The sequence below is a fragment of the Peromyscus eremicus genome, chromosome 7 (genome assembly GCF_949786415.1).
Source record: "Peromyscus eremicus chromosome 7, PerEre_H2_v1, whole genome shotgun sequence".
In the NCBI taxonomy this organism is placed as follows: Eukaryota; Metazoa; Chordata; class Mammalia; order Rodentia; family Cricetidae; genus Peromyscus; species Peromyscus eremicus.
In genome coordinates, this window is record NC_081422.1 from 59,893,925 (window position 1) to 59,912,543 (window position 18,619).

Consider the following 18,619-nt stretch of genomic DNA (forward strand, 5'->3'; position numbering starts at 1 on the left):
TTAGGTATGATGTGAAGTAGAGGTTAAGATTTTCCAGTTCTAAGGTTCATTTAAGCTAAGCAAGTGCGCTCCCACTGTGTTATTCCTTCAGACCCAAGATTGCTTCATTCTTCCCTCCAGATAGATATCAGGTTGATCCAGAACATTTACTGGGCAGTCTTTTCTACTGTTCTGCAGAGCAAACTGTCATTAACCAAGGGCCTGTATTGTGTGGCTGTCTCTGGACATTCTGGTCCTTTTGAAGGCCCCTGTCTCACCACCACACATTTCTTTCTGTTTGTTGGCTTGTTGTTTGGGGGGTTTTATTGTTTGTTTTCTTTAGTTTGGGGGAAAGGGTCTCACTATGTGGTCCTGACTGGCTTGGACCTCGATAAGTGGACCAGGCTGACTTTAGACACACAGATTCTCCTTCTGCCTCCAAGTGCTAGATTAAAGGCAATTTCTGGTAGTCTGTCTCTCTCTGCCTGTCTCCCCTCTTTCTCCTTTCTCATTTGGTTTTTGTTTTTGTTGTTGTTGTTTGTTTTATTTTTTAAGATTTCACTGGGACAAGGGAGATGGCTCAGTGGCTAAGAACACTTCCTATGCTTACAGAGGCCCAATGTTAGACTCCAATCCCCATGTTGAGCAGCTCATAACACTCTTACCTCTGTGGGAACCTGTGCACATATCACTTACATTCATGTAGATGCACATACACATTAAAAAACAATTGCCCTGGATTTTCTTGGTTCTTTGTAACCCATTTAATTTTAGAATTAGCATGCCAATTTACACCAAAAAATGTGATAGAATTATGATCTTTTGGATCTATAAATCAGTTTGTAGAGAATGACATACTGAAGTTTACCATCTTCCAGCAGGGTATGTTCCTCCATTTAATCTAATAGCTTTTGGTTTTCTATATAGAGGTCTTACACATACTGTGTTAGATTAAGTCCTTTGTGGTATATATAATAGCAATAAACACCAATGGTCTATTTTTAAAAATTCAATCTTAAATTAAAAAATTCTTTTACATGGTTTATTGTTCACATATAAGGATGCAATTTACTTTGTATGGTGACTGTAGCCAACATCCTTTCTAAACTGTGTTACGAATTAGAAGAGTTTGTTCATAGATTCTTCTGGAGTTTTCTCCTGTAACTGTGATCTACCAAAATGGTTGTTTCCTTCCTTTCCAATCTGTATGTGTATTAGCTTTCTTCCCTTCTTGCATAAGCTACTATCTGGTGCCACATGGGACAGAAGAGAAAGTGTATTACACCCTGTTTCACCGCAGCCTTGAGGACATCGCTCAGTATTTCGCTTTGAACGGGTGTTTCCTGTAGATGGTTGGGGATATTCTTCACTAGGTTGAGGAAGTTGCCTTTTAGTCCTAAACTGCTATGACTTAAGGCTTCTTTTTGTGGGTTTTGTTTTTGTTTGGGGGTTTGTTTTTGTTGCTCTGGGTATCAAGCCCAAAGCCTCATGAAGATCAGGCAAACACTGTCCCATTGGTTAGTATCCTAGCCCCATGTTTCTTTTTTTTGTTTTTTTGTTTTTTTGTTTTTCGAGACAGGGTTTCTTGTGTAGCTTTGTGCCTTTCCTGGAACTCGCTTTGGAGACCAGGCTGGCCTCGAACTCACAGAGATCCGCCTGGCTCTGCCTCCTGAGTGCTGGGATTAAAGGCGTGCGCCACCACCGCCTGGCCCCATGTTTCTTAAAATTAACAGAGAGAGGGTTGCTTGCTTAGGAAAGCAAAGCTCTGGGTTTGGACCTCCCTGCACTCTAGAAAAAAGAATAATGCAGCTCAGCCAGACTGCTGTGTGGTAAGAACACTTCCTACTTTAAGAGGACCAGAGTTCTGTTCCTAGAACCCATGTCAGGCAGCTTATGGTCAAACCACTTGTAACTCCAGCTCCAGGGCACCCTGAGTCTACGGAGCTGTGCAGTTATATAATTTCTCTGCTTTATTTTGTTCTTTAAAAAAATACTGCATTTATTGTGTGTGTGTGTGTGTATGTGTGTGTGTGTGTGTGTGTGTGTGTGTGTGTCTGTGTCTGTGTGTGTGTGTAGGTCAGAGGGTAACTTGCAGGAGAATGGCACAGGAAAATAATTGAAAAAATATCTTACAATGTTTTAAGTAGGTTTATAGTTTTGTATTGGGCTTTATTCATGGCTATCTTTGGGGTGCATGCAGCCTGTGGGCACAGCTGGGACATGCCTGGTAACGCATGACTTCGACATGAAACAGTCAATATGGATGCTCTGGGTTCTACTCATTTCTTCCCTGTACAGCACTGGCCACTTCTTCTTTTCCTTCCAGCTGGGGGGGCCTCCACACAGGAGAGTGTGGCCTGAGGCTCGTTCTGAGGACTCTACGCCCTCTCCCTGCCATCGTCTTCTGAGACAGCGCCACCATTCTCTGGCAGGATGAACGCCCTTGATGGTGTCCCCTTCAAGGTGCCCAAGGGCTTTGCGATGGACACAGAGCCCCACCCTGCTCCAGAGCTCAGTGTCCCCGACTGTAGAGAGCTTCTGCTGGGCTCCATGGTAAGTGAGTCTCTGACTATCTAGCTCCGTCCCTGGATCTGACATCCGAGACGCCCCGGGCCTGTCTCGTGATTGTAAAGGGAAGCTTGGTTTGCTTTCCAACAGTCTAGGGAGTCTGAAAGTAAGCTAATAGGTTCCATGGAGAAGGCTGGGGTCTGGGTGATGGAGTTGTTTCCTAGATCAGCTGAGAGCCTGCCTGTGTGAGCGGCTTGTGTGAGCGGCCCGTGTGAATTGCTTGTCACTGCCGGTGTGCTGCACTTCATCCCCTCCTCCCCATCAGCCGTTAGAAATCACTCTTGGTGATAAGACTCCATTTCCAGAATCTCTGTTAAAAAAAAAAAAAAAAAAAAGTACAAGCAGCTAGCCGGGCGGTGGTGGCGCACGCCTTTAATCCCAGCACTTGGGAGGCAGAGGCAGAGGCAGGCAGATCTCTGTCAGTTCAAGACCAGTCTGGTCTACAGAGCTAATTCCAGGACAGCCAGGGCTACACAGATAAACCCTGTCTCAAAATAAGAAAGAAAGAAGCACTCTGTGTAGGCTCATTAGGGGGAATAGTAGTACAGAGCCCAGCACACTGGCTAGGGCCTGAAAGGACCTCAACACCCCCCCCCCTCCCCCCCCCGCCCTGCGGTGGTGCTCCACATAACCCCAGGATAAAAATGAATTAACTTTCTACAGAATCAAGTTTACTTAAAGATTTAGGGGAGATACATTGCATTTACATTTATGCTAAACCACGGGGCTGTAACTTGGGTAGAGGAGTTGCCTATATCATAGCACAGATGTATCCTAAGGTAGACACAGATCCACATAACTTAAAAAGTAAAGTCGCCAAGAGCTTTCAAGTTGATCTGGGGCTCGCATGTGTGGTAGCGCATGCTATATAATCCAAGCACTTGAGAGGCTGAGGCAGGAAGATCCTGCGTTCCAAGACAGCCTAGTCTACATAGTGAGACGTCAAAAACCAAACAACAAAAAGGATCTGAGTCAGCTCCTACTCACTTGGCTTGTGAGAAACCTGAGGTGCAGAGAACAAATATGATTTATTCAGTAATTGCCATTGCCTGAGGCAAGACTGACTTTTAGTCTCAGTCTCCAGATTCTTTTGCCTTAGCTAAAAGTAGGACCTAACATATAAGAGATAATGTAAAAAAAACAAAACAAAAACAAAAACAAAACAGGTGAGGTTTGTAGGGAAAAGTAATTAAAAAAAAAAAAAAACCACAGGAGGGAGAGGGGGAGTGGTCCTGGGAATTCAGAGCAGAGAGCACAGAGCACGGTCTAGGATGGAGAGACCTGGGCGGGTGGAGTGGAGAGGCTCCAGTGGCCTCCAGAGCACACAACAGGGGGCCCAGGTCCTGCTCTTTGTACACAGCTCTGAGTCTCCCTGCAGCCTGCACTATGGCCTCTCTTTCTCTGACATAGGCCTGTGCCACCGAGGAAAGGAACTTGGTTGCCAGTCTTGCATAGAAGGCACTAACCAGAAGTCCTTATGTGTGCGTGTGCAAAAATAACCACCCACTTTTTCTTTAAAAAAATTTATTTTTATTTTATGTGCATTGGTATTTTGCCTGCATGTATGTCTGTGTGAGGGTGTCAGATCTTGGAGTTACAGACAGCTGTGAGCTGCCATGTGGGTGCTGGGAATTGAACTCAGGACCTCTGGAAGAGCGGCCAGCACCCTTAACCACCGAGCCATCTCTCCAGCCCCTTCTTTTTCCTTTTTTGCTCATGGGTATTTCTTTTTGTTTTCATTTCAATGTATTATTAAGTTTTTGTTGTTTTTCAAGATAAGATTTCACTATATAACTCTGGCTGTCCTGGAACTCACTCGGTAGCCTGGCCTTGAACTCAGAGATGGGCCTGCTTCTGCCTCCTGAGTGCTGGGATTAAAGGCATGCACCACCACCACCACCACCACCACTTGGCTTATAAGATTTTTATCAGTCTATAGAGAGTTTTAGTTTTGTTTTTCATTGTATTTTGTATTATTATCATAGGAAACTTGTTGAACTAGTCCACTCTTGCTGGATAGGTAGGTTGTTCCAGAAACTACTTGCCTATATGCAAAGATCCTTCAGGATTTGCATAAATTGCCCTCCACTGATTCATACTGATTTATCCCCTGGTCTTCATTATAAGAGTGACTTTTTTCTCTCAGCTTCAAAAGAGGTCGTCAAACCTGACTGGACAAGGGACAAGCAAATGGCATCTCCGGGCAGTCTTCCTTTGCTTTTCTCAGTTGACAAATGGAGTTCAGCAGCTTCTCATCACTTAAGAGTTATTTGTTCTTTCTGTGGGCTCTCCTTAGAACTGCTCACTCCTTTCTGTTGGACTGTTGATTGTTTTCTCTGTGCACACAGCGTGTGTGTGTGTGTGTGTGTGTGTGTGTGTGTGTGTGTGTATGTGTGCGCACGTGCAGGTGTGGGTGTGTGCGTGTGTGTATGGTGGTGCCTTCTGGACTTTGATTCAGAAGGAGCATCTCTAAATGAGACTAGAAAGGCTTGCTCCTGTTTTCTCCCAGTTCTTCCTTATCAGACACTTGAACCATGGATGATGCCTTTGTTGCATTTAGTGTGTGGTGGACTCTTTCCCCTTCGCTGACACAATTGGTCACTCCTTTCCCTATTGCTTGAGATGTCTCTCTTTTTTTTTTTTTTCTTTTTTCTTTTTTTTTTTCAAGATTTTATTTATTTATTTTGTATACAGTGTTCTGCCTGCATGTATGCCTGCAGGCCAGAAGAGGGCACCAGATCTCATTACAGATGGTTGTGAGCCACCATGTGGTTGCTGGGAATTGAACTCAGGACCTCTGGAAGACCAGTCAGTACTCTTAACCTCTGAGCCATCTCTCCAGCCCGAGATGTCTCTTTATTGCTTATAAAGTACTATTTGTAGAGTCTCTTTACTACTTAAGGTCTATTTTGGGACTTTCTATCATGTACCTTTAATCTGCTTGGCAAAGAATTGCAGTTTAGTTTTTAAGACCTGGAAAAACCAGGCGTCCTTGATTGTATTTTTCTCCCCAGAGTTTACCTGACTGTTCTTCTTTGTTTGTCTTTTTATAAGAAGTTAGATCCATCTTGTGTAGTTTTGAAATAAAAAGTGTTGGTGTTTTATTGGATTGTGTGTTTTCACCGCTCTGAGTCGCACGGACTCTGTCTGTCTTTCAGTCTCCTCTTCCACTGTGTCTGGTGTGAAGCTGTCTTTTCTTCTCTGCTGTCTTTCCTGCCATGCCTGCTCTTGCTCCAATCTCTCTAGTCATTTATTCTGCATATTCACATGTGCCTGCTGTGTGCCTGGGCAGGCCTGGGCCCCGAAGCTGGAGAGGAACAAAGTGTGGTCTCTAGCTCTGGACAGGCACTCACGCCGGATCAGCTGGGTTATGTTCCTGTCCCCAAAGTAGAGTTCTGTCAGCAGAGGGGAGAGTGTCCACACTGTGAGTCTAGAGTTTGTGTGTCCTTCCTCCCACCCACCTCTTCTCCCTGCTTCCCACCACCAAACACTCCTTTCCCCAGATGCTTTCCTCCGTTAGCCATGGGAGAACTCTGAAACTGCCTCCTAGATCTGTTTCTTTGTGCTGTGTTGGGGATGGAGCCCAGAGCCTTGTGCACTCCGTGCAAGTGTTTGACCACTGAGCTAAAATATTGATATTTTTAGCAGAATTGTCTATTTTTTGTTCTTAACTTTAAAGATAAGTGGTGGGAAACTCTGGTTTTTGCCTCATTTGTCAACTCCTGGGTTAGATTATTTATGTGGGCTCTAGTATGCTTGCTTTCTCTTTTTTGTCTTTCCATAGTGAACATTTCCCTATGATGAAATCTTGGCTGGCCTGGAACTCGTGGAGACCTGCCTGCCTCTGCCCCCATTGCTGGGATCATCACACCTGGCTCTGTTCTCCTCTTTTTTTTTCAGTAGGTTTGTCGAGACAGGGTTTCTCTGTGTAGCCTTGGCTGTCCTGGAACTTGTTCTGTAGACCAGGCTGGCCTTGAACTCACAGAGATTCGCCTGCTTCTGCCTCCCAGTGCTGGGACTAAAGGTGTGTGTCACCACTGCCCAGCTCCATTCTGCTTTTAAGTAACCTGACATGCAGTGGAGGAAGCTCTGTAGTCAGACAGAAACACAGCTCAGCCACTCACCACCTACCCGTCCTCAACAAATAGCATCATCTGAGCCTCATTTTCTAGTCTGGAAAACAGGGAGGACACCTGAACCCACCAAGTAGAGTTCAATGAAGATTAGATTGTTACGTTTTCTGGGCCCCGAAATAATCTTGGGTATCAGGAAAGGGAGTGAGGACAGGTATTACCACTGTCTGAAGAAGTCTGTCTGCTGGACCTACTTCTCAGGCTGACAGCTCGGTGGCCAGTGATCCGGGCCCAGGTGAAAGCTCCTTTGCCAAGAACACATTGCTTTTGAAACAAGGTTTTATGTAGTCCAGGACGGTCTTAAATTCGCCATGTAGCCCAGAAGGACCTTGAACTTCCTCTTTTCCTGCTTCTACCTCTCAAGTTCTTAGCTCACAGGTGTGCATGACCATGTCCAGTTTATGTGGCACCGGGGCTGGAACCCAGAGATTTGTGTGTGCTAGACAAGGCCTCTGCCTACTGACCTAAGCCCCCAGACCACAAAAGTGGTTTCTACTGGAGCGTCTTGAGGTAGCTGTTGCTCAATGACGTACTGAATGGTGACAGGTTTTAAATATTGGAGTTCTACCATGGTTAATACTATTAACTCATTACTCCATTTGCCCTTCATGTCAGGGCTTGCCATTGAACTGTTATGAAGTCTGTCAGCCCCAGAAACACCTGTGAGGGAGGATGGGAGTGGGCTGTGAGGATACCCAGAGCTTAGAGCCAGGAGCTTTCCCCGTCTGGCAAATTTGACTGAACAGGGTCCCCAGGGCCCCACTGAGGGCTGTGTCTCCTGGCCCTGGCTTGCCAGGGCTGAGTCTCACACCACCCACATCTCTCTGCAGTATGATTTCAGCCTGGAAAGGAAGGCTCTCTTCTGGGTGGAAGCAGCCAGCCGAGGACCTGGTCCCCAACAATGTAACGACCCGGGGATTGCATCAGCCCCTCCAGCCTGGTTCTTACTGGTCAGTCCAAATGACAGTCTGGTGCCTGCACCTGCTGAAGTCAGAGGCCCAGAGGCTGGACCACAAGAACCTCCGGAGGAGGAAGAAGAGGAGGAAGAAGAGGAAATAGGGGAGAAGAGGGATGAGGAAGATGCCTCCTCTGCCAGCGAGGAGGAGATGGACTCCAGCAGCCCTCAGCCCGTCTCCCCGACAGGCCATCGCCGCTACTCCCTGGATGTGCTGCGAAACATGAGGTCTGGGCTGGCTGGTGCCGGGCGCCGGCTCTCGGAGAGCAGACTAGCCACGTGTCCTCGAGCCCTTCTGCACCGCTTCCGAGGCCACCGCACTCTGAGCCCGAGTGCCAGCCTGGCGCCAGCCCCTGGCCTAGCGCCGCAGCCCCCCAGCATCCCCGAGCTGCCCCCACGACCCTCCACCGCCGACGCCATGCCTCCGCTGCGGAGCCACAAGCCCACTGTCGCTGTAAGAACTTTGTGTTCTCCTCCAAGGCCACAGGCCCTAAGCCAAGGCTTTCAAGCTGAGGGCCCCCAGCCCGGGTTCCTTCCTCCTCGCACTGCTGTCTACTCATCTGCTCCCACCTGGCCCTGTGGTCCTGTCCCTCCTGCAGCCCGGTGTAGTCTACTTGGAGGCTCTTGATTTCCCACATGGGTGTATGTCACAATGATTAGCAATCATAGTTTCTAGTCCCATCTTTCTCTTGCAGTGGAATATGAAATCTTCTAGGGGTGAGATGGGACAATATTCATTTGTTTCCTGGGCACAGTAGACCCTACCAACAGGGGGAGCTCAGTGCCTGCCTTCCGCAGACTCAAATCTGGGGCTTCACACTGAGCAGGCTGGAGAGACCGGGGCTCAGTAAAGAAATATTCACGGAACAGTTGCTTCCCACCAGATACCACAGGACAAAGAGAGCTGGTCAACAGGATGTGGGGAGAGGCCCAGACTCAGTTGTGGGATCAGCTTTTGACAGACAAGGCTGGTGCAGCCGGCAAGACCAGGGCAGAGGGAGTCGCAGAAAGTTCTGTGTGCAGAAGTGAGCCTAGAGTCCAGAGAAACTTACCATCTGGGCAGCTCAGCTGTGACAAATTTTGTATTTTTATCTTTCTATATTAAGAAATGAGTAGATTTCAGAGTCCACAAGTCCTAGACCCAGGGAAGACTGCGGTAGATCCGGACTGGTAGCAGAATATGGTGCTTGGGTACAGCGTTCTGTCCCAGTCAGACACCGAGGTGCCACAGAATAAGGCCAAGGAGAAATCGAATCCAAAAGACAGAGTCCAGAAGTCTGGCAGGGTTGCTGGGCCACTCTGTGCTACCCTCTCTACTTATAAAGCGGATCAGCGTGACAGGAGGGGCTTGGGGAGCTGGGCAGCTTCCAGATGTTGATGCCAGAAAAGCTCTTGGCTGTCATTAGCAGAGCATGGTGGTACACACTTGTAGTCTCAGCAACTCAGGAGACTGAAGCAGGAGGATTGCCAGTGAGAGACCAATTTTGGTTACATAGCTACTTTAAGGCTACTCTGTGCTACATAGTTATTAAACAAGCTGTTGTCTAAAAATTCAACTTCAGCAACTACCCTAGTTGGGGGCAGCTGGGGCAGGAGGAAGAGGCATAAGGAAACTGAGGCAGACGGTAGCTAAGAGTCTCTTTATTTATTTATTTATCTATTTATTTATTTACTTAGAGTCTGTTTCAAAGATAATACCACTGCTCGAATCTGGATGTTCCTCAACTTAGGGTAAAATGAGGAGTCATAGCAGAGAATCCTGAAAAAGTGGTGACAGGTGGGGAATTCATGTGTCCCATGTATTAACCAAGGCCCCAGAAGCAAGGCAGCGCCTGGTTTTCCCTCAGGGGAGGGGAGAAGTCCGATAGTGTGCCACCAATGCCTTGATAGTTTGATTCCTAGCTGGGAAGTCCTTCCTCATGATGCCAGCCAAACACAGCCATGTCCTCCGGCGAATGTCTTCTGTAGTGCAGCATTCACCTGAGTCAATATGCCTGAGTACCATCCTACTGGGCCTGGCTCAGCCAAACTCCAGGAGAGTATGGCTGGGAAGATGTTCCCTCTCACTGAGTTGTGGGGTACAGCAACCTCAAGGTAGGGTTCATATCTCAAATGTGTACTGTGCATTGGGTCACTGACTTCTCTGAACCTGCATGATTCTCTCTGTCTGTCTCTCTCTCTCTCTCTCTCTCTCTCTCTCTCTCTCTCTCTCTCTCAAACAGAATCTCATGTAGCCCAGGTTGACCTCGAACTTGCTATGTAATGGTAGCTGAGGACAACCTTGAACTTTTTATCTTCCTGCATCTGACATTACAGGCGTACACCACCATGCTCTGTGTATGAGATGCTAAGGACTGAACCCAGGACCTTGTGCGTTCCAGACAAACATACTACTAACTGAGCTATATACCTTGTCTGTCTGTCTCTTGTTATCTCTCCCTGACCTGACCTTGTACTATGATGCCCAGGCTCACCTTGAATTCCTGGGCAATCAAGCAATCCTCCTGCCTCAGCTCCCAAGCAGCTATGATTACAGGCATATACCACCACACCTAGGCTACCTATCATATTTCATTTGCAGTGTTGTAAGCGCTAAGTGAAACATTAGCCTTTGCTGACAGCTTCTGCATGCCAGGCCCTTTGCTAATTAATCACTTTGCTCAGGCTCTGATTTATATCTCCTAACAGCCTGATGAGGTAGTTCCAAGATGGCCTCTGTTGACATCTTGGCAAAGTGAATAGAAAATGAGTTTGGGCCTGCAGGACCTACAGCTCTCCACAATGTGCATAAATTGGGACACGAAGTCAGCCCCTAAGATGTCCAGCCCAGCTGACTGTGACCTCCTTTGGTTACTGACGTGTTACCTTGTCTGTGTTTCAGTCCCTCAGCCCATACACCTGCTTGCCACCTCTTAGTGGGACACCCCAGCCCCTCGGCTCCTATAGATTGCACTCTGATTCAGCAACTGACCTGCTGTCTGCTCTGACCAAAGAAGAGCAAGACCTCATCGGGCCAGTGGTTGCTTTGGGCTATCCCCTGGGAAGGGCCATTGTGGCTCTGCAGAAGACAGGAAGGCAGAGCCTGAGCCAGGTGAGTGGGCCCAGGCCCGAGGGGCTGCCATGCTGGAGCCTGGTAAGGTCAAACGGCTTTTGACCTTTAACTTGAAAAAGGGTTTGCTCCCTCTCTCTCCCTCTCCCGTCTCCTCTCTTGCAGTGCTGGGGATCCACGGGCCTTGTACGTAGTAGGCAATCTCTCTATCATTGGTCTGGAGCTCCAGCCCTTGCTTCCAACTCTTTAGAGGCAGAACCTCAACTTGGCACAAATTACCAAGTTTGTGATCCAATTTCTAGGCCTTACTGCCTCCCCTCCACAGGACTTCAGCAGGAATCCCCATGGCCATTTGGGGGATCTCCGTATTCAAACCCTATCATAGTCTATGCCCCAAATACAGGAGGCTGGAGCTTTAGACAACCAAGAACCTCTCTAGAACTGTCCAATAGGACATATCTACTGTATGAGTGTATTTGCTCATGTGTGTGCAGGAGTGTGTGTGTGTGTGTGTGTGTGTGTGCAAATATGTGTGAAGGCCATAGGTGAGCCTCAGGTGTCTTCCTCAAATACTATCACATCTTTTTAGACAGTCTCTTACTTCTAAGTGATATTTGCTGCTTCAGCTAGGGTGGCTGCCTCAGTCCAGGGATTGGTGATACTTGCCAACTAGGCCACATTTCTTCAGAAAACTAGCTCACTTGGTTCCAGTTGGTTCCGAGAGTATAAGAGCAAATGCTTCCAGGTCACCCGAGCCTAGCCTTCAGGTTGTGTGTGGTCCCTTCCACCTCTTCTGTTGGTCAAAGTGTGTCCAAGACCAGTCCAGATCTGAAGGGTGGAGAAATAGACTCTACCTCTTGACTGGAGGGACTACAGAGAAATCCTATCCACTGTCAACCTACCACAACGAGGTTCGGGTGCTCAGGAGAGGTTTCGTGGGAGTTCCACACACTGAGGTGGACTTCCAGGCTAGAAGAGCTCTGACTCTGAGATAAGAAGAGCTGCCATGACAGGGACAATATCTTTGGGATGCTACCTAACCAGTCTAGCTGTGGGAGGTCTGAGAGACAGGCTCCTGGGACTTAAGAAAGGAAACTGGGGGCCAGTTAAGGGTACTTTGATGCCTAGATCAAAAACGTTGGTAAATGACCCAATAGACAACTAGGAAGTATGGAAGGACTGTGAGCAGGGATGGGAGGTGGTACTGAATGCCACTGCCTTCGCCCACACCCCCTCCCAATGTGCCTGTCCACTGTCACGTCAGCTCAGAGCCCCTCCTGCCATTCCTGCAGCCCACTTCAGCTGATCAGAGTGATCAAGAGACCCTGAGAGGTCAGGTGATATGGAGCCTCATTCTGGGAAACCATCAGCTCTGCTGCCAGGGGACCTCCGTTTCCTCAGCGGTGGAAGCGGGTGGGATGAATGACTTCTGAAATGTGCTCAGAGCCAGGCTATGTGTCCCGTGGTAGCTCCTCCCCCGGGAGCACTGGACTCCGTGCTGCTGCATCCATAGACCTCCAGCTGCAGGCAGCCTGCTCTCTGCTGCTGCCTGTTGAAGCTCCCTGTGCTGGGACAAACAGACCAAGAGCTCCGAGAGTTTGAAAACCACAGAGCTGGACGATCTGTGCTCCAGCCAGCTCTGAAGGTCAGCAGAAACTTGACCCTAACCCTTCCCAGCGACACACGTGGTGGTTCTCACGGCCTAGAGCTTTCATCTGGCACCTGTCCCCTATAAATCCTGCTTCGATTTGCCCAGCACTGGCATAGTCCCCCATGTCTGGTTTATCTCCTCTGCTAAGCTGCGAGTTCCTTGAAGGTAGTTCTTAATTGGTTTTATGAACGTGGCTTGTGTTTATTGGGCTACTTTGCCTCCGCTGCTGTGGGGATGCAGTGGTGATGGACTAGTGAGTGGACACACATGTAAAGTGAAGCGGTGTGCACTGCACTGGGTGGGTGGGGACTCAGCGCCCCGAGGATGGCCCAGTGAAGATAGAGTCTGCAGAGAGGCCTCGTGGGAGGAGGCTGGTCTTGGATAGGGAGCCGGACAGAGGCCTGGAGAAAAGGAGGAAGCTGAGTCTGGGAACAGGATGGAGAACGGTGAAGAGGCAGCACGTTTGTTTTGGAGACAGGGTGTTATGTAGCTAGGCTGGCCTCGAACTCACTGTGTAGCTGAGGATGATCTTTAACTTATATTATTAGTGTGTGTGGTGTGTGTGTGCACATGCGTGCATGGGTGCACGTGGTGTAGTGTTTGTGCACATGTGTGTGCAGGTGCAGACACTCACGAGCGCATGAGAGACCAGAGAAAATAGCCTGGTCTGTCCTTTTCTGCTTTATTCCCTTGAGACAAGACCTCTCGTTGAACCCACAGCTAGGCTGGCAGGCAACTGGCACCGGAATTTCGCTTCTGCCTCCCATAGTGCTGAGGTTACAGGCTGGCATGTGGCGATGTCCAGGGTTTTGTGTGGGTGCTGGGCACTTGAACTCAGCTCCTCACATTTAGGAAGCAAGCATTCTTACCCATGGGGCCATCAGCCTTGATCTTGAACTTCTGATCCTCCTGCTTGCACCTCCCCAGTACACCATTGCGCCCAGTGCCCAGTTATCTGGTGCTGGGGATGGAGCCTCTTCTATGAGAGGCAAGCACGCTACCAGCTTAGCTACCTTAAGGCGACACTTACATTGGCTTTTGTTGTTTTTTTGAGATGACAGGTCTTTCTATGTTCCCGGCTAGCCTCAAGCTATGTAGCCTAAGGATCCTCTGGTGCAGCTGTTTACCCTGAAGTCAAAACAAGCCTCTGATGACTTAATGGGGCGGGGGGGGGGGGGGGGGGGGGGGGGCAGGGGGGCTGGAGAACTTCCTCTGCCATGTCCCCTCCCCCAGCTCTGGTGCAGACTGTTGCCAGGTGGGAATTCTATTCATCCTAGGTGACAGGTGTGTCTGGGGGTGGGGAGGGGTGCAGAGAGATGGGAGGGTGAGGAGGCTCCTTTTACATTTGGGTGCTCCTCTGAGGAGGATGGTGGGTCGGGTGGCTGTGGTGGGGTTGACTTACTTGTTCAGAGCTTGTCCTGCACCCCACTTAGGCTCTAGGAACATTTGAACAGCCCTTTTCTTGGATTCTAGCCCCCCACCTGGGACACTGAGGACCTGTTGTCCCTCTGTGGGTTCTCAAAGGAAGCCTGTCCCTCTTCCGTTGGCTGTTACTGTGATAGGTTGTCCAGTCTGCATGGCCTTGGGGAAAGCCTGGGGTGACTCCCCAGCGTGCATGCCCGCCCACTCCTCTTACTACCTTTCCCCTCCGCCCTCTTTGGCCCAGTTCCTCGGCTACCTCAGTGCCTGTGAGAGGCTGCTGCGGCAGGGTTATGACGAGGCCCTGGTGGATGAGGCCATGGAGATGTTCCAGTTCTCCGAGCACCAGGTCAGCTGGGTCTCCTGCTTGGGCCCCAGGAAGTGGAAGCATGGGGTGCAGGGGTGCGCTGGCCCCAGAGCAGGCTGTGGAGCTGCAGGAGAGAAGTGGCCTGTTCACACTGGGAGAAAGTACTCACCAGAGGGTGCAGTACAGCCCAGGTGGGAAACAGAGAATGACGGAATGGAGAGGGCAGGAGGCTGGTGTAGCGGGGCCTTTTCTGTAGGTAACCGAACCAGCACACCGCATATTATTGGATTCCTGGTGTTTTTGAGACTCCCGTACAGGAGCAGACTGAAGACTCGAACTCAGGGAATTTGTGCCCTCCCAGCATGCAGGGAGCTGCAGGCCCTGCAGAAAGAAACAAGTGCCCATGATAGCTCCTGCCCCAGTAACGGGGCAGCCATTCACAAGGCTAAGAGTTTCAGGAAGGACTGGGGTGGGGTGGGGTCTTCAGCAGAGGCTGAGCAGCACAAAACCCAGCAGTACCAGCACACCGGCAGCACCCCTGGCTGGGCCTCTGTGTCCCCCTGGACCCACTGTGCAGCCCCTCAACCTGACCTAATACCAATCACAGGGAATCAGAGTGAGCCAGATGAAGGCCTCAGCAAGACCTTCTTTCCTTGGTAGAGGAAGAAAGCATGGAGCTCGCGTCCCCAGAGGGAGATAAAAATGACAGGCACAGCCCAGGGTCAGGCCTCCCTGGTGAAGGGACCACAGCTTTCTGGGATGGTTTGAGGTGCAGCGGGCACCAGTGAGGGGGATACCCAGGACTGAGGCAACCTTGCAGTGATGGAGTTCCCTGTCTCCCTCCTCTCCAGGCGGGGGAGTTCCTGCGCCTCTGGCAGCAGTTCAGTGACATGGGCTTCCAGCCAGACCGGATCAAGGAGGTGCTGCTGGTCCACGGCAATCGGCGGGAACAAGCCCTGGAGGAGCTGGTCACCTGTGCCCAGTGACAGGCCAGGATACTCTGTGACACGTGGCTGACCAGTGAAGTACCAGACCCACCGCCCATCCTAACTGCATTATTAAAACCTAATAAGACAAGCCTGGTGGTGGTGGTGGTGGTGGTGGTGGTGGTGGTGGTGGTGGTGGTGCACACACCTTTAATCCCAGCCCTTGGGAGGCAGAGGCAGGTGGATCTCTGAGTTCAAGGCCAGCCTGGTCTACAGAGTGAGTTCCAGGACAGCCAAGGCTGTTAGATACTGTCTTAGGGTTTCTATTGCTGTGAAGAGACACCATGACCACAACAACTCTTACAAAGGAAAACATTTAATTGGGTGGCTTACGGTTTCAGAGGTTTAGTCCATTATCATCACTGTGAGACATGGCAGCATACAGGCAGACTTGGTGCTGGAGAGGAGCTACATCTTAATACACAGGCCACAGGAAGTGGTCTCAGACACTGAGTATGGCTTGAGCACATATGAGACCTCAAATCCCAACCCCACAGTGACACACTTCCTCAACAAAGCCACATCTACTTCAACAAAGCCACACCTCCTAATAGTGCCACTCCCTATGAGCTTATGAGGGCCAATTACATTCAAGCCACCACACACATTGAAACCCTGTTTGGGGGGAGGGTCCAAAATCAATCCAAAACCAAACCAAACCAATAAGACTAAAGCTGGGTGTGGTGTCTCAAGCCTTTAATCCCAGCACTCAGGATGCAGAGAAGATGGATTCTTGAACTTGAGGCCAGCCTGGTCTACAGAGTTCCAGGATAGCCAGGACTACACAGAGAAACCTCATCTAGAAAAACAATTATGAAATTAAATTAAAAATAAAAAATACCTTACAAAGCAGGGCATGCTTACCGTGAAGCACAGAGAATGTCATGGGTAGGAGTCGTTACCGAACAGCCATTGCTAGAAGCAGCAGGTAGAGAGGAATTGTTTCTCGGGCAAGCCTTGGAAAGGCTCCTTTTACATTTGGATGCTCCTCTGAGGAGGATGGTGGGTCGGGTGGCTGTGGTGGGGTTGACTTACTTGTTCAGAGCTTGTCCTGCACCCCACTTAGGCTCTAGGAACATTTGAACAGCCCTTTTCTTGGATTTAACTCTTTAAACTATGTGCATTGATTTTGAGACAGTTAAGTAAATGACAGGAATTATCTTGAATCCTGAATGTTTGGGACCTTGGTGTGGGAAACCCTTAATATATATCAGACACCCTGAGTTCTTTTTAATGTATTTATTTTATGTGTGTGTGTGTGTGTGTATGTGTGTGCACACACATGCATGCATGCACATATATGCAGGTACCCACAGAAGCTAGAAGAGGGCATCAGATCCCCTGGGGCTGGAGTTATAGGTGGTTGTAAGTCACCTGACAGAGGTGCTGGGGACCGAACTCCAGTCCTCTACAGGAGCAGCACGTGCTCTAAAGCTCCTGACTGCTGAGACACTTCTCCGGACACACCCCGAGTTCTTACTGTCCATGTCCGACTCAGGAACTCTCCCAGCTTCGATTTCCTAAGGAAAAATATAAAACTGACCCGAGTTCCTATGGTGATGCATGCCTTTAATCCCAGCCCTCAGGAGGCAGAGGCAGGCAGATCTCTGTGAGTTTGAGGCCAGCCTGGGCTACATAGCAAGTTCCAGGACAGCCTGAGCTACATAGCAAGACCCTATCTCAAACATAATAAAACAAAGGAATCTGACTAGGTCTACATTTTCCAGACCTAGCTCCTCTTCCATGAGAGTTCTTAGGGAATCCCTGGGTCCTGCACCTTATATTCTGATTCAGAAAGCACAGATGGCCAGGCCTCCAGGAATTTGGGGTTTTGTTGTTGATTGGTTAGAATTACATTGTTTTGTTTTTGCGTGAGGTATCTATGTTACCTGGTTGGTCTTGAACTTGTGAGCTCAAGTGATCCTCCTGTGACCTCAGTCTCCCAGGTAGTTGTCCAACCTTGTTTTATATCTGAGGCTCTCTGGAAGCCTTTGCAATGCAGCAGGCCCATGACCCCCGTGCATGACCCCCTAGACCACCAATCTGTGCCCCTTTCTGCTCTGATAATCTGGGTCCTATACCAGCCTGTTGTCTTTGGGGGGCGGGATTGGGACGACAGTTGTCTCTAGCCACCCCAAGCCTATATTTAAGAGGCCTCCAGGGATTGAGAGGGCCAGTTGCTGGAGTGGCCTGTGACTCAGGCAAGAGGTCAAAGGCCAAAGCGCTGGTGCCCTTGCCTCTGACAGCAGCCCACCTGAAGTCCTCTAACTAACAGTACCAGGATTCGGACCTTTAATTCTCTTTGCTCTATAAACGGAGATGGAACTGGAGCCTGTGGAAAGCCCAGGGACAGTGCCCAGAGCGCTCACTCCCTGCTCAGCTGTGTATTGGGGACTTCTGCAGCTGAAACCACACGCTCGGGACTGTTACCCAGCTCTCCGGAGGCCCATCAGCTCCCTTGTGCTTTCCACTAATCTCAGTGCCAGCCAGCTTGAAGTCACGTTGAAAACACTCCTTGGCCTTCTAACTTGCTTTGAGTAGGCTGAAGGCAGTGCACAGAGGAGTATTTGGGAAAATGGGCCAGAGAGCATGAAGTTGGTCATGAGTCTGTTGTTGAAAATTAAACTGACTTGGAAAAGAGTAAAATTAAGTCTGAATGCTGACAGGCTGTGAGGGACCTGAGGCTTGTTCCACTTAAGCTAATCTGTCTCAGAAGGCCCCTTTTATTAAGTCCGTTGAACTAGAAGTGACCAGCTGGCAGACCCACAAGTCACTCACCGCTCCTATTCTTTCCTAGTGCGAGCAACCCTTCCATTTCCGTCCCTGGGAAACTATTGATTACGAATGAAACAACAGAAACTTTGGTAGTTTGCAATAAATATTGTTTAGTTGTTTTTTAAAATTTCATTCATGTATATGGCTTTGTAAGTTTAATTAGGGTTGTTTACAGGAGCATGGGCAAATTTGCCAGTAGCCACACTACAGAAGAAAAATGTCTTTCCTTCCCTCACAGCTGTTAACTGCCTATAGGATCTATGGTTTATCTCCTCAGGGAGGGGTGGTGCCTCACAAACCACACCCCCTTAAAGATTGTTTTAGGAGGTGGAAAAATAGAGTTTGAGACATAGACTCTGAAATCAGATAGGGCTACAAGTTCAGCCTTATTGATAACTAGCTGTGTGAACTTTTGAAAGTTGTTCGTCTTCCCTGTGCCTCAGTTTCTCATTCATAAAATACAGACTGAAACTTTTCAATGATGCTGATTGAGTGGGATAGTGCATAGGATGCTTGTGGCACTATGTACCAGCCCATTCACATATTTCCTCCCTTTCCCTTCTCTGCTCGTCTCTCTGTCACTTAACGAACACCAGCTGTTATGATTTGCTTACATGTTCCCAAAAGTTTCAGACTTAGTTCCCAGCTGATGGTGCTGGTGGGGAATGGTAGAAGGAAGTCACACCATGTGCTTGCCGAGACCCTGGCCCCTTCTCTCTTCTCCGCTTCTCGGCCACTGTTATGGGGGCAGCTTTGCTCTATCGTGGACTCCCACCATGAAGCTCTGCCTCACCACA

General features: G+C 49.1%; 1 protein-coding gene across 1 annotated transcript; it reads left to right on the top strand.

Moving 5' to 3' along the window:
- Positions 1-2,412: 2,412 nt before the first annotated feature.
- Positions 2,413-15,138, top strand: Ubap1l (ubiquitin associated protein 1 like). Its single transcript, XM_059269048.1, has 5 exons — positions 2,413-2,532; positions 7,511-8,089; positions 10,517-10,726; positions 14,002-14,103; positions 14,913-15,138. Exons 1-5 carry the CDS (start codon positions 2,413-2,415, stop codon positions 15,045-15,047), a joined length of 1,146 nt encoding a protein of 381 aa, XP_059125031.1. The 3' UTR covers positions 15,048-15,138.
- The last annotated feature ends 3,481 nt before the right edge of the window (positions 15,139-18,619 follow it).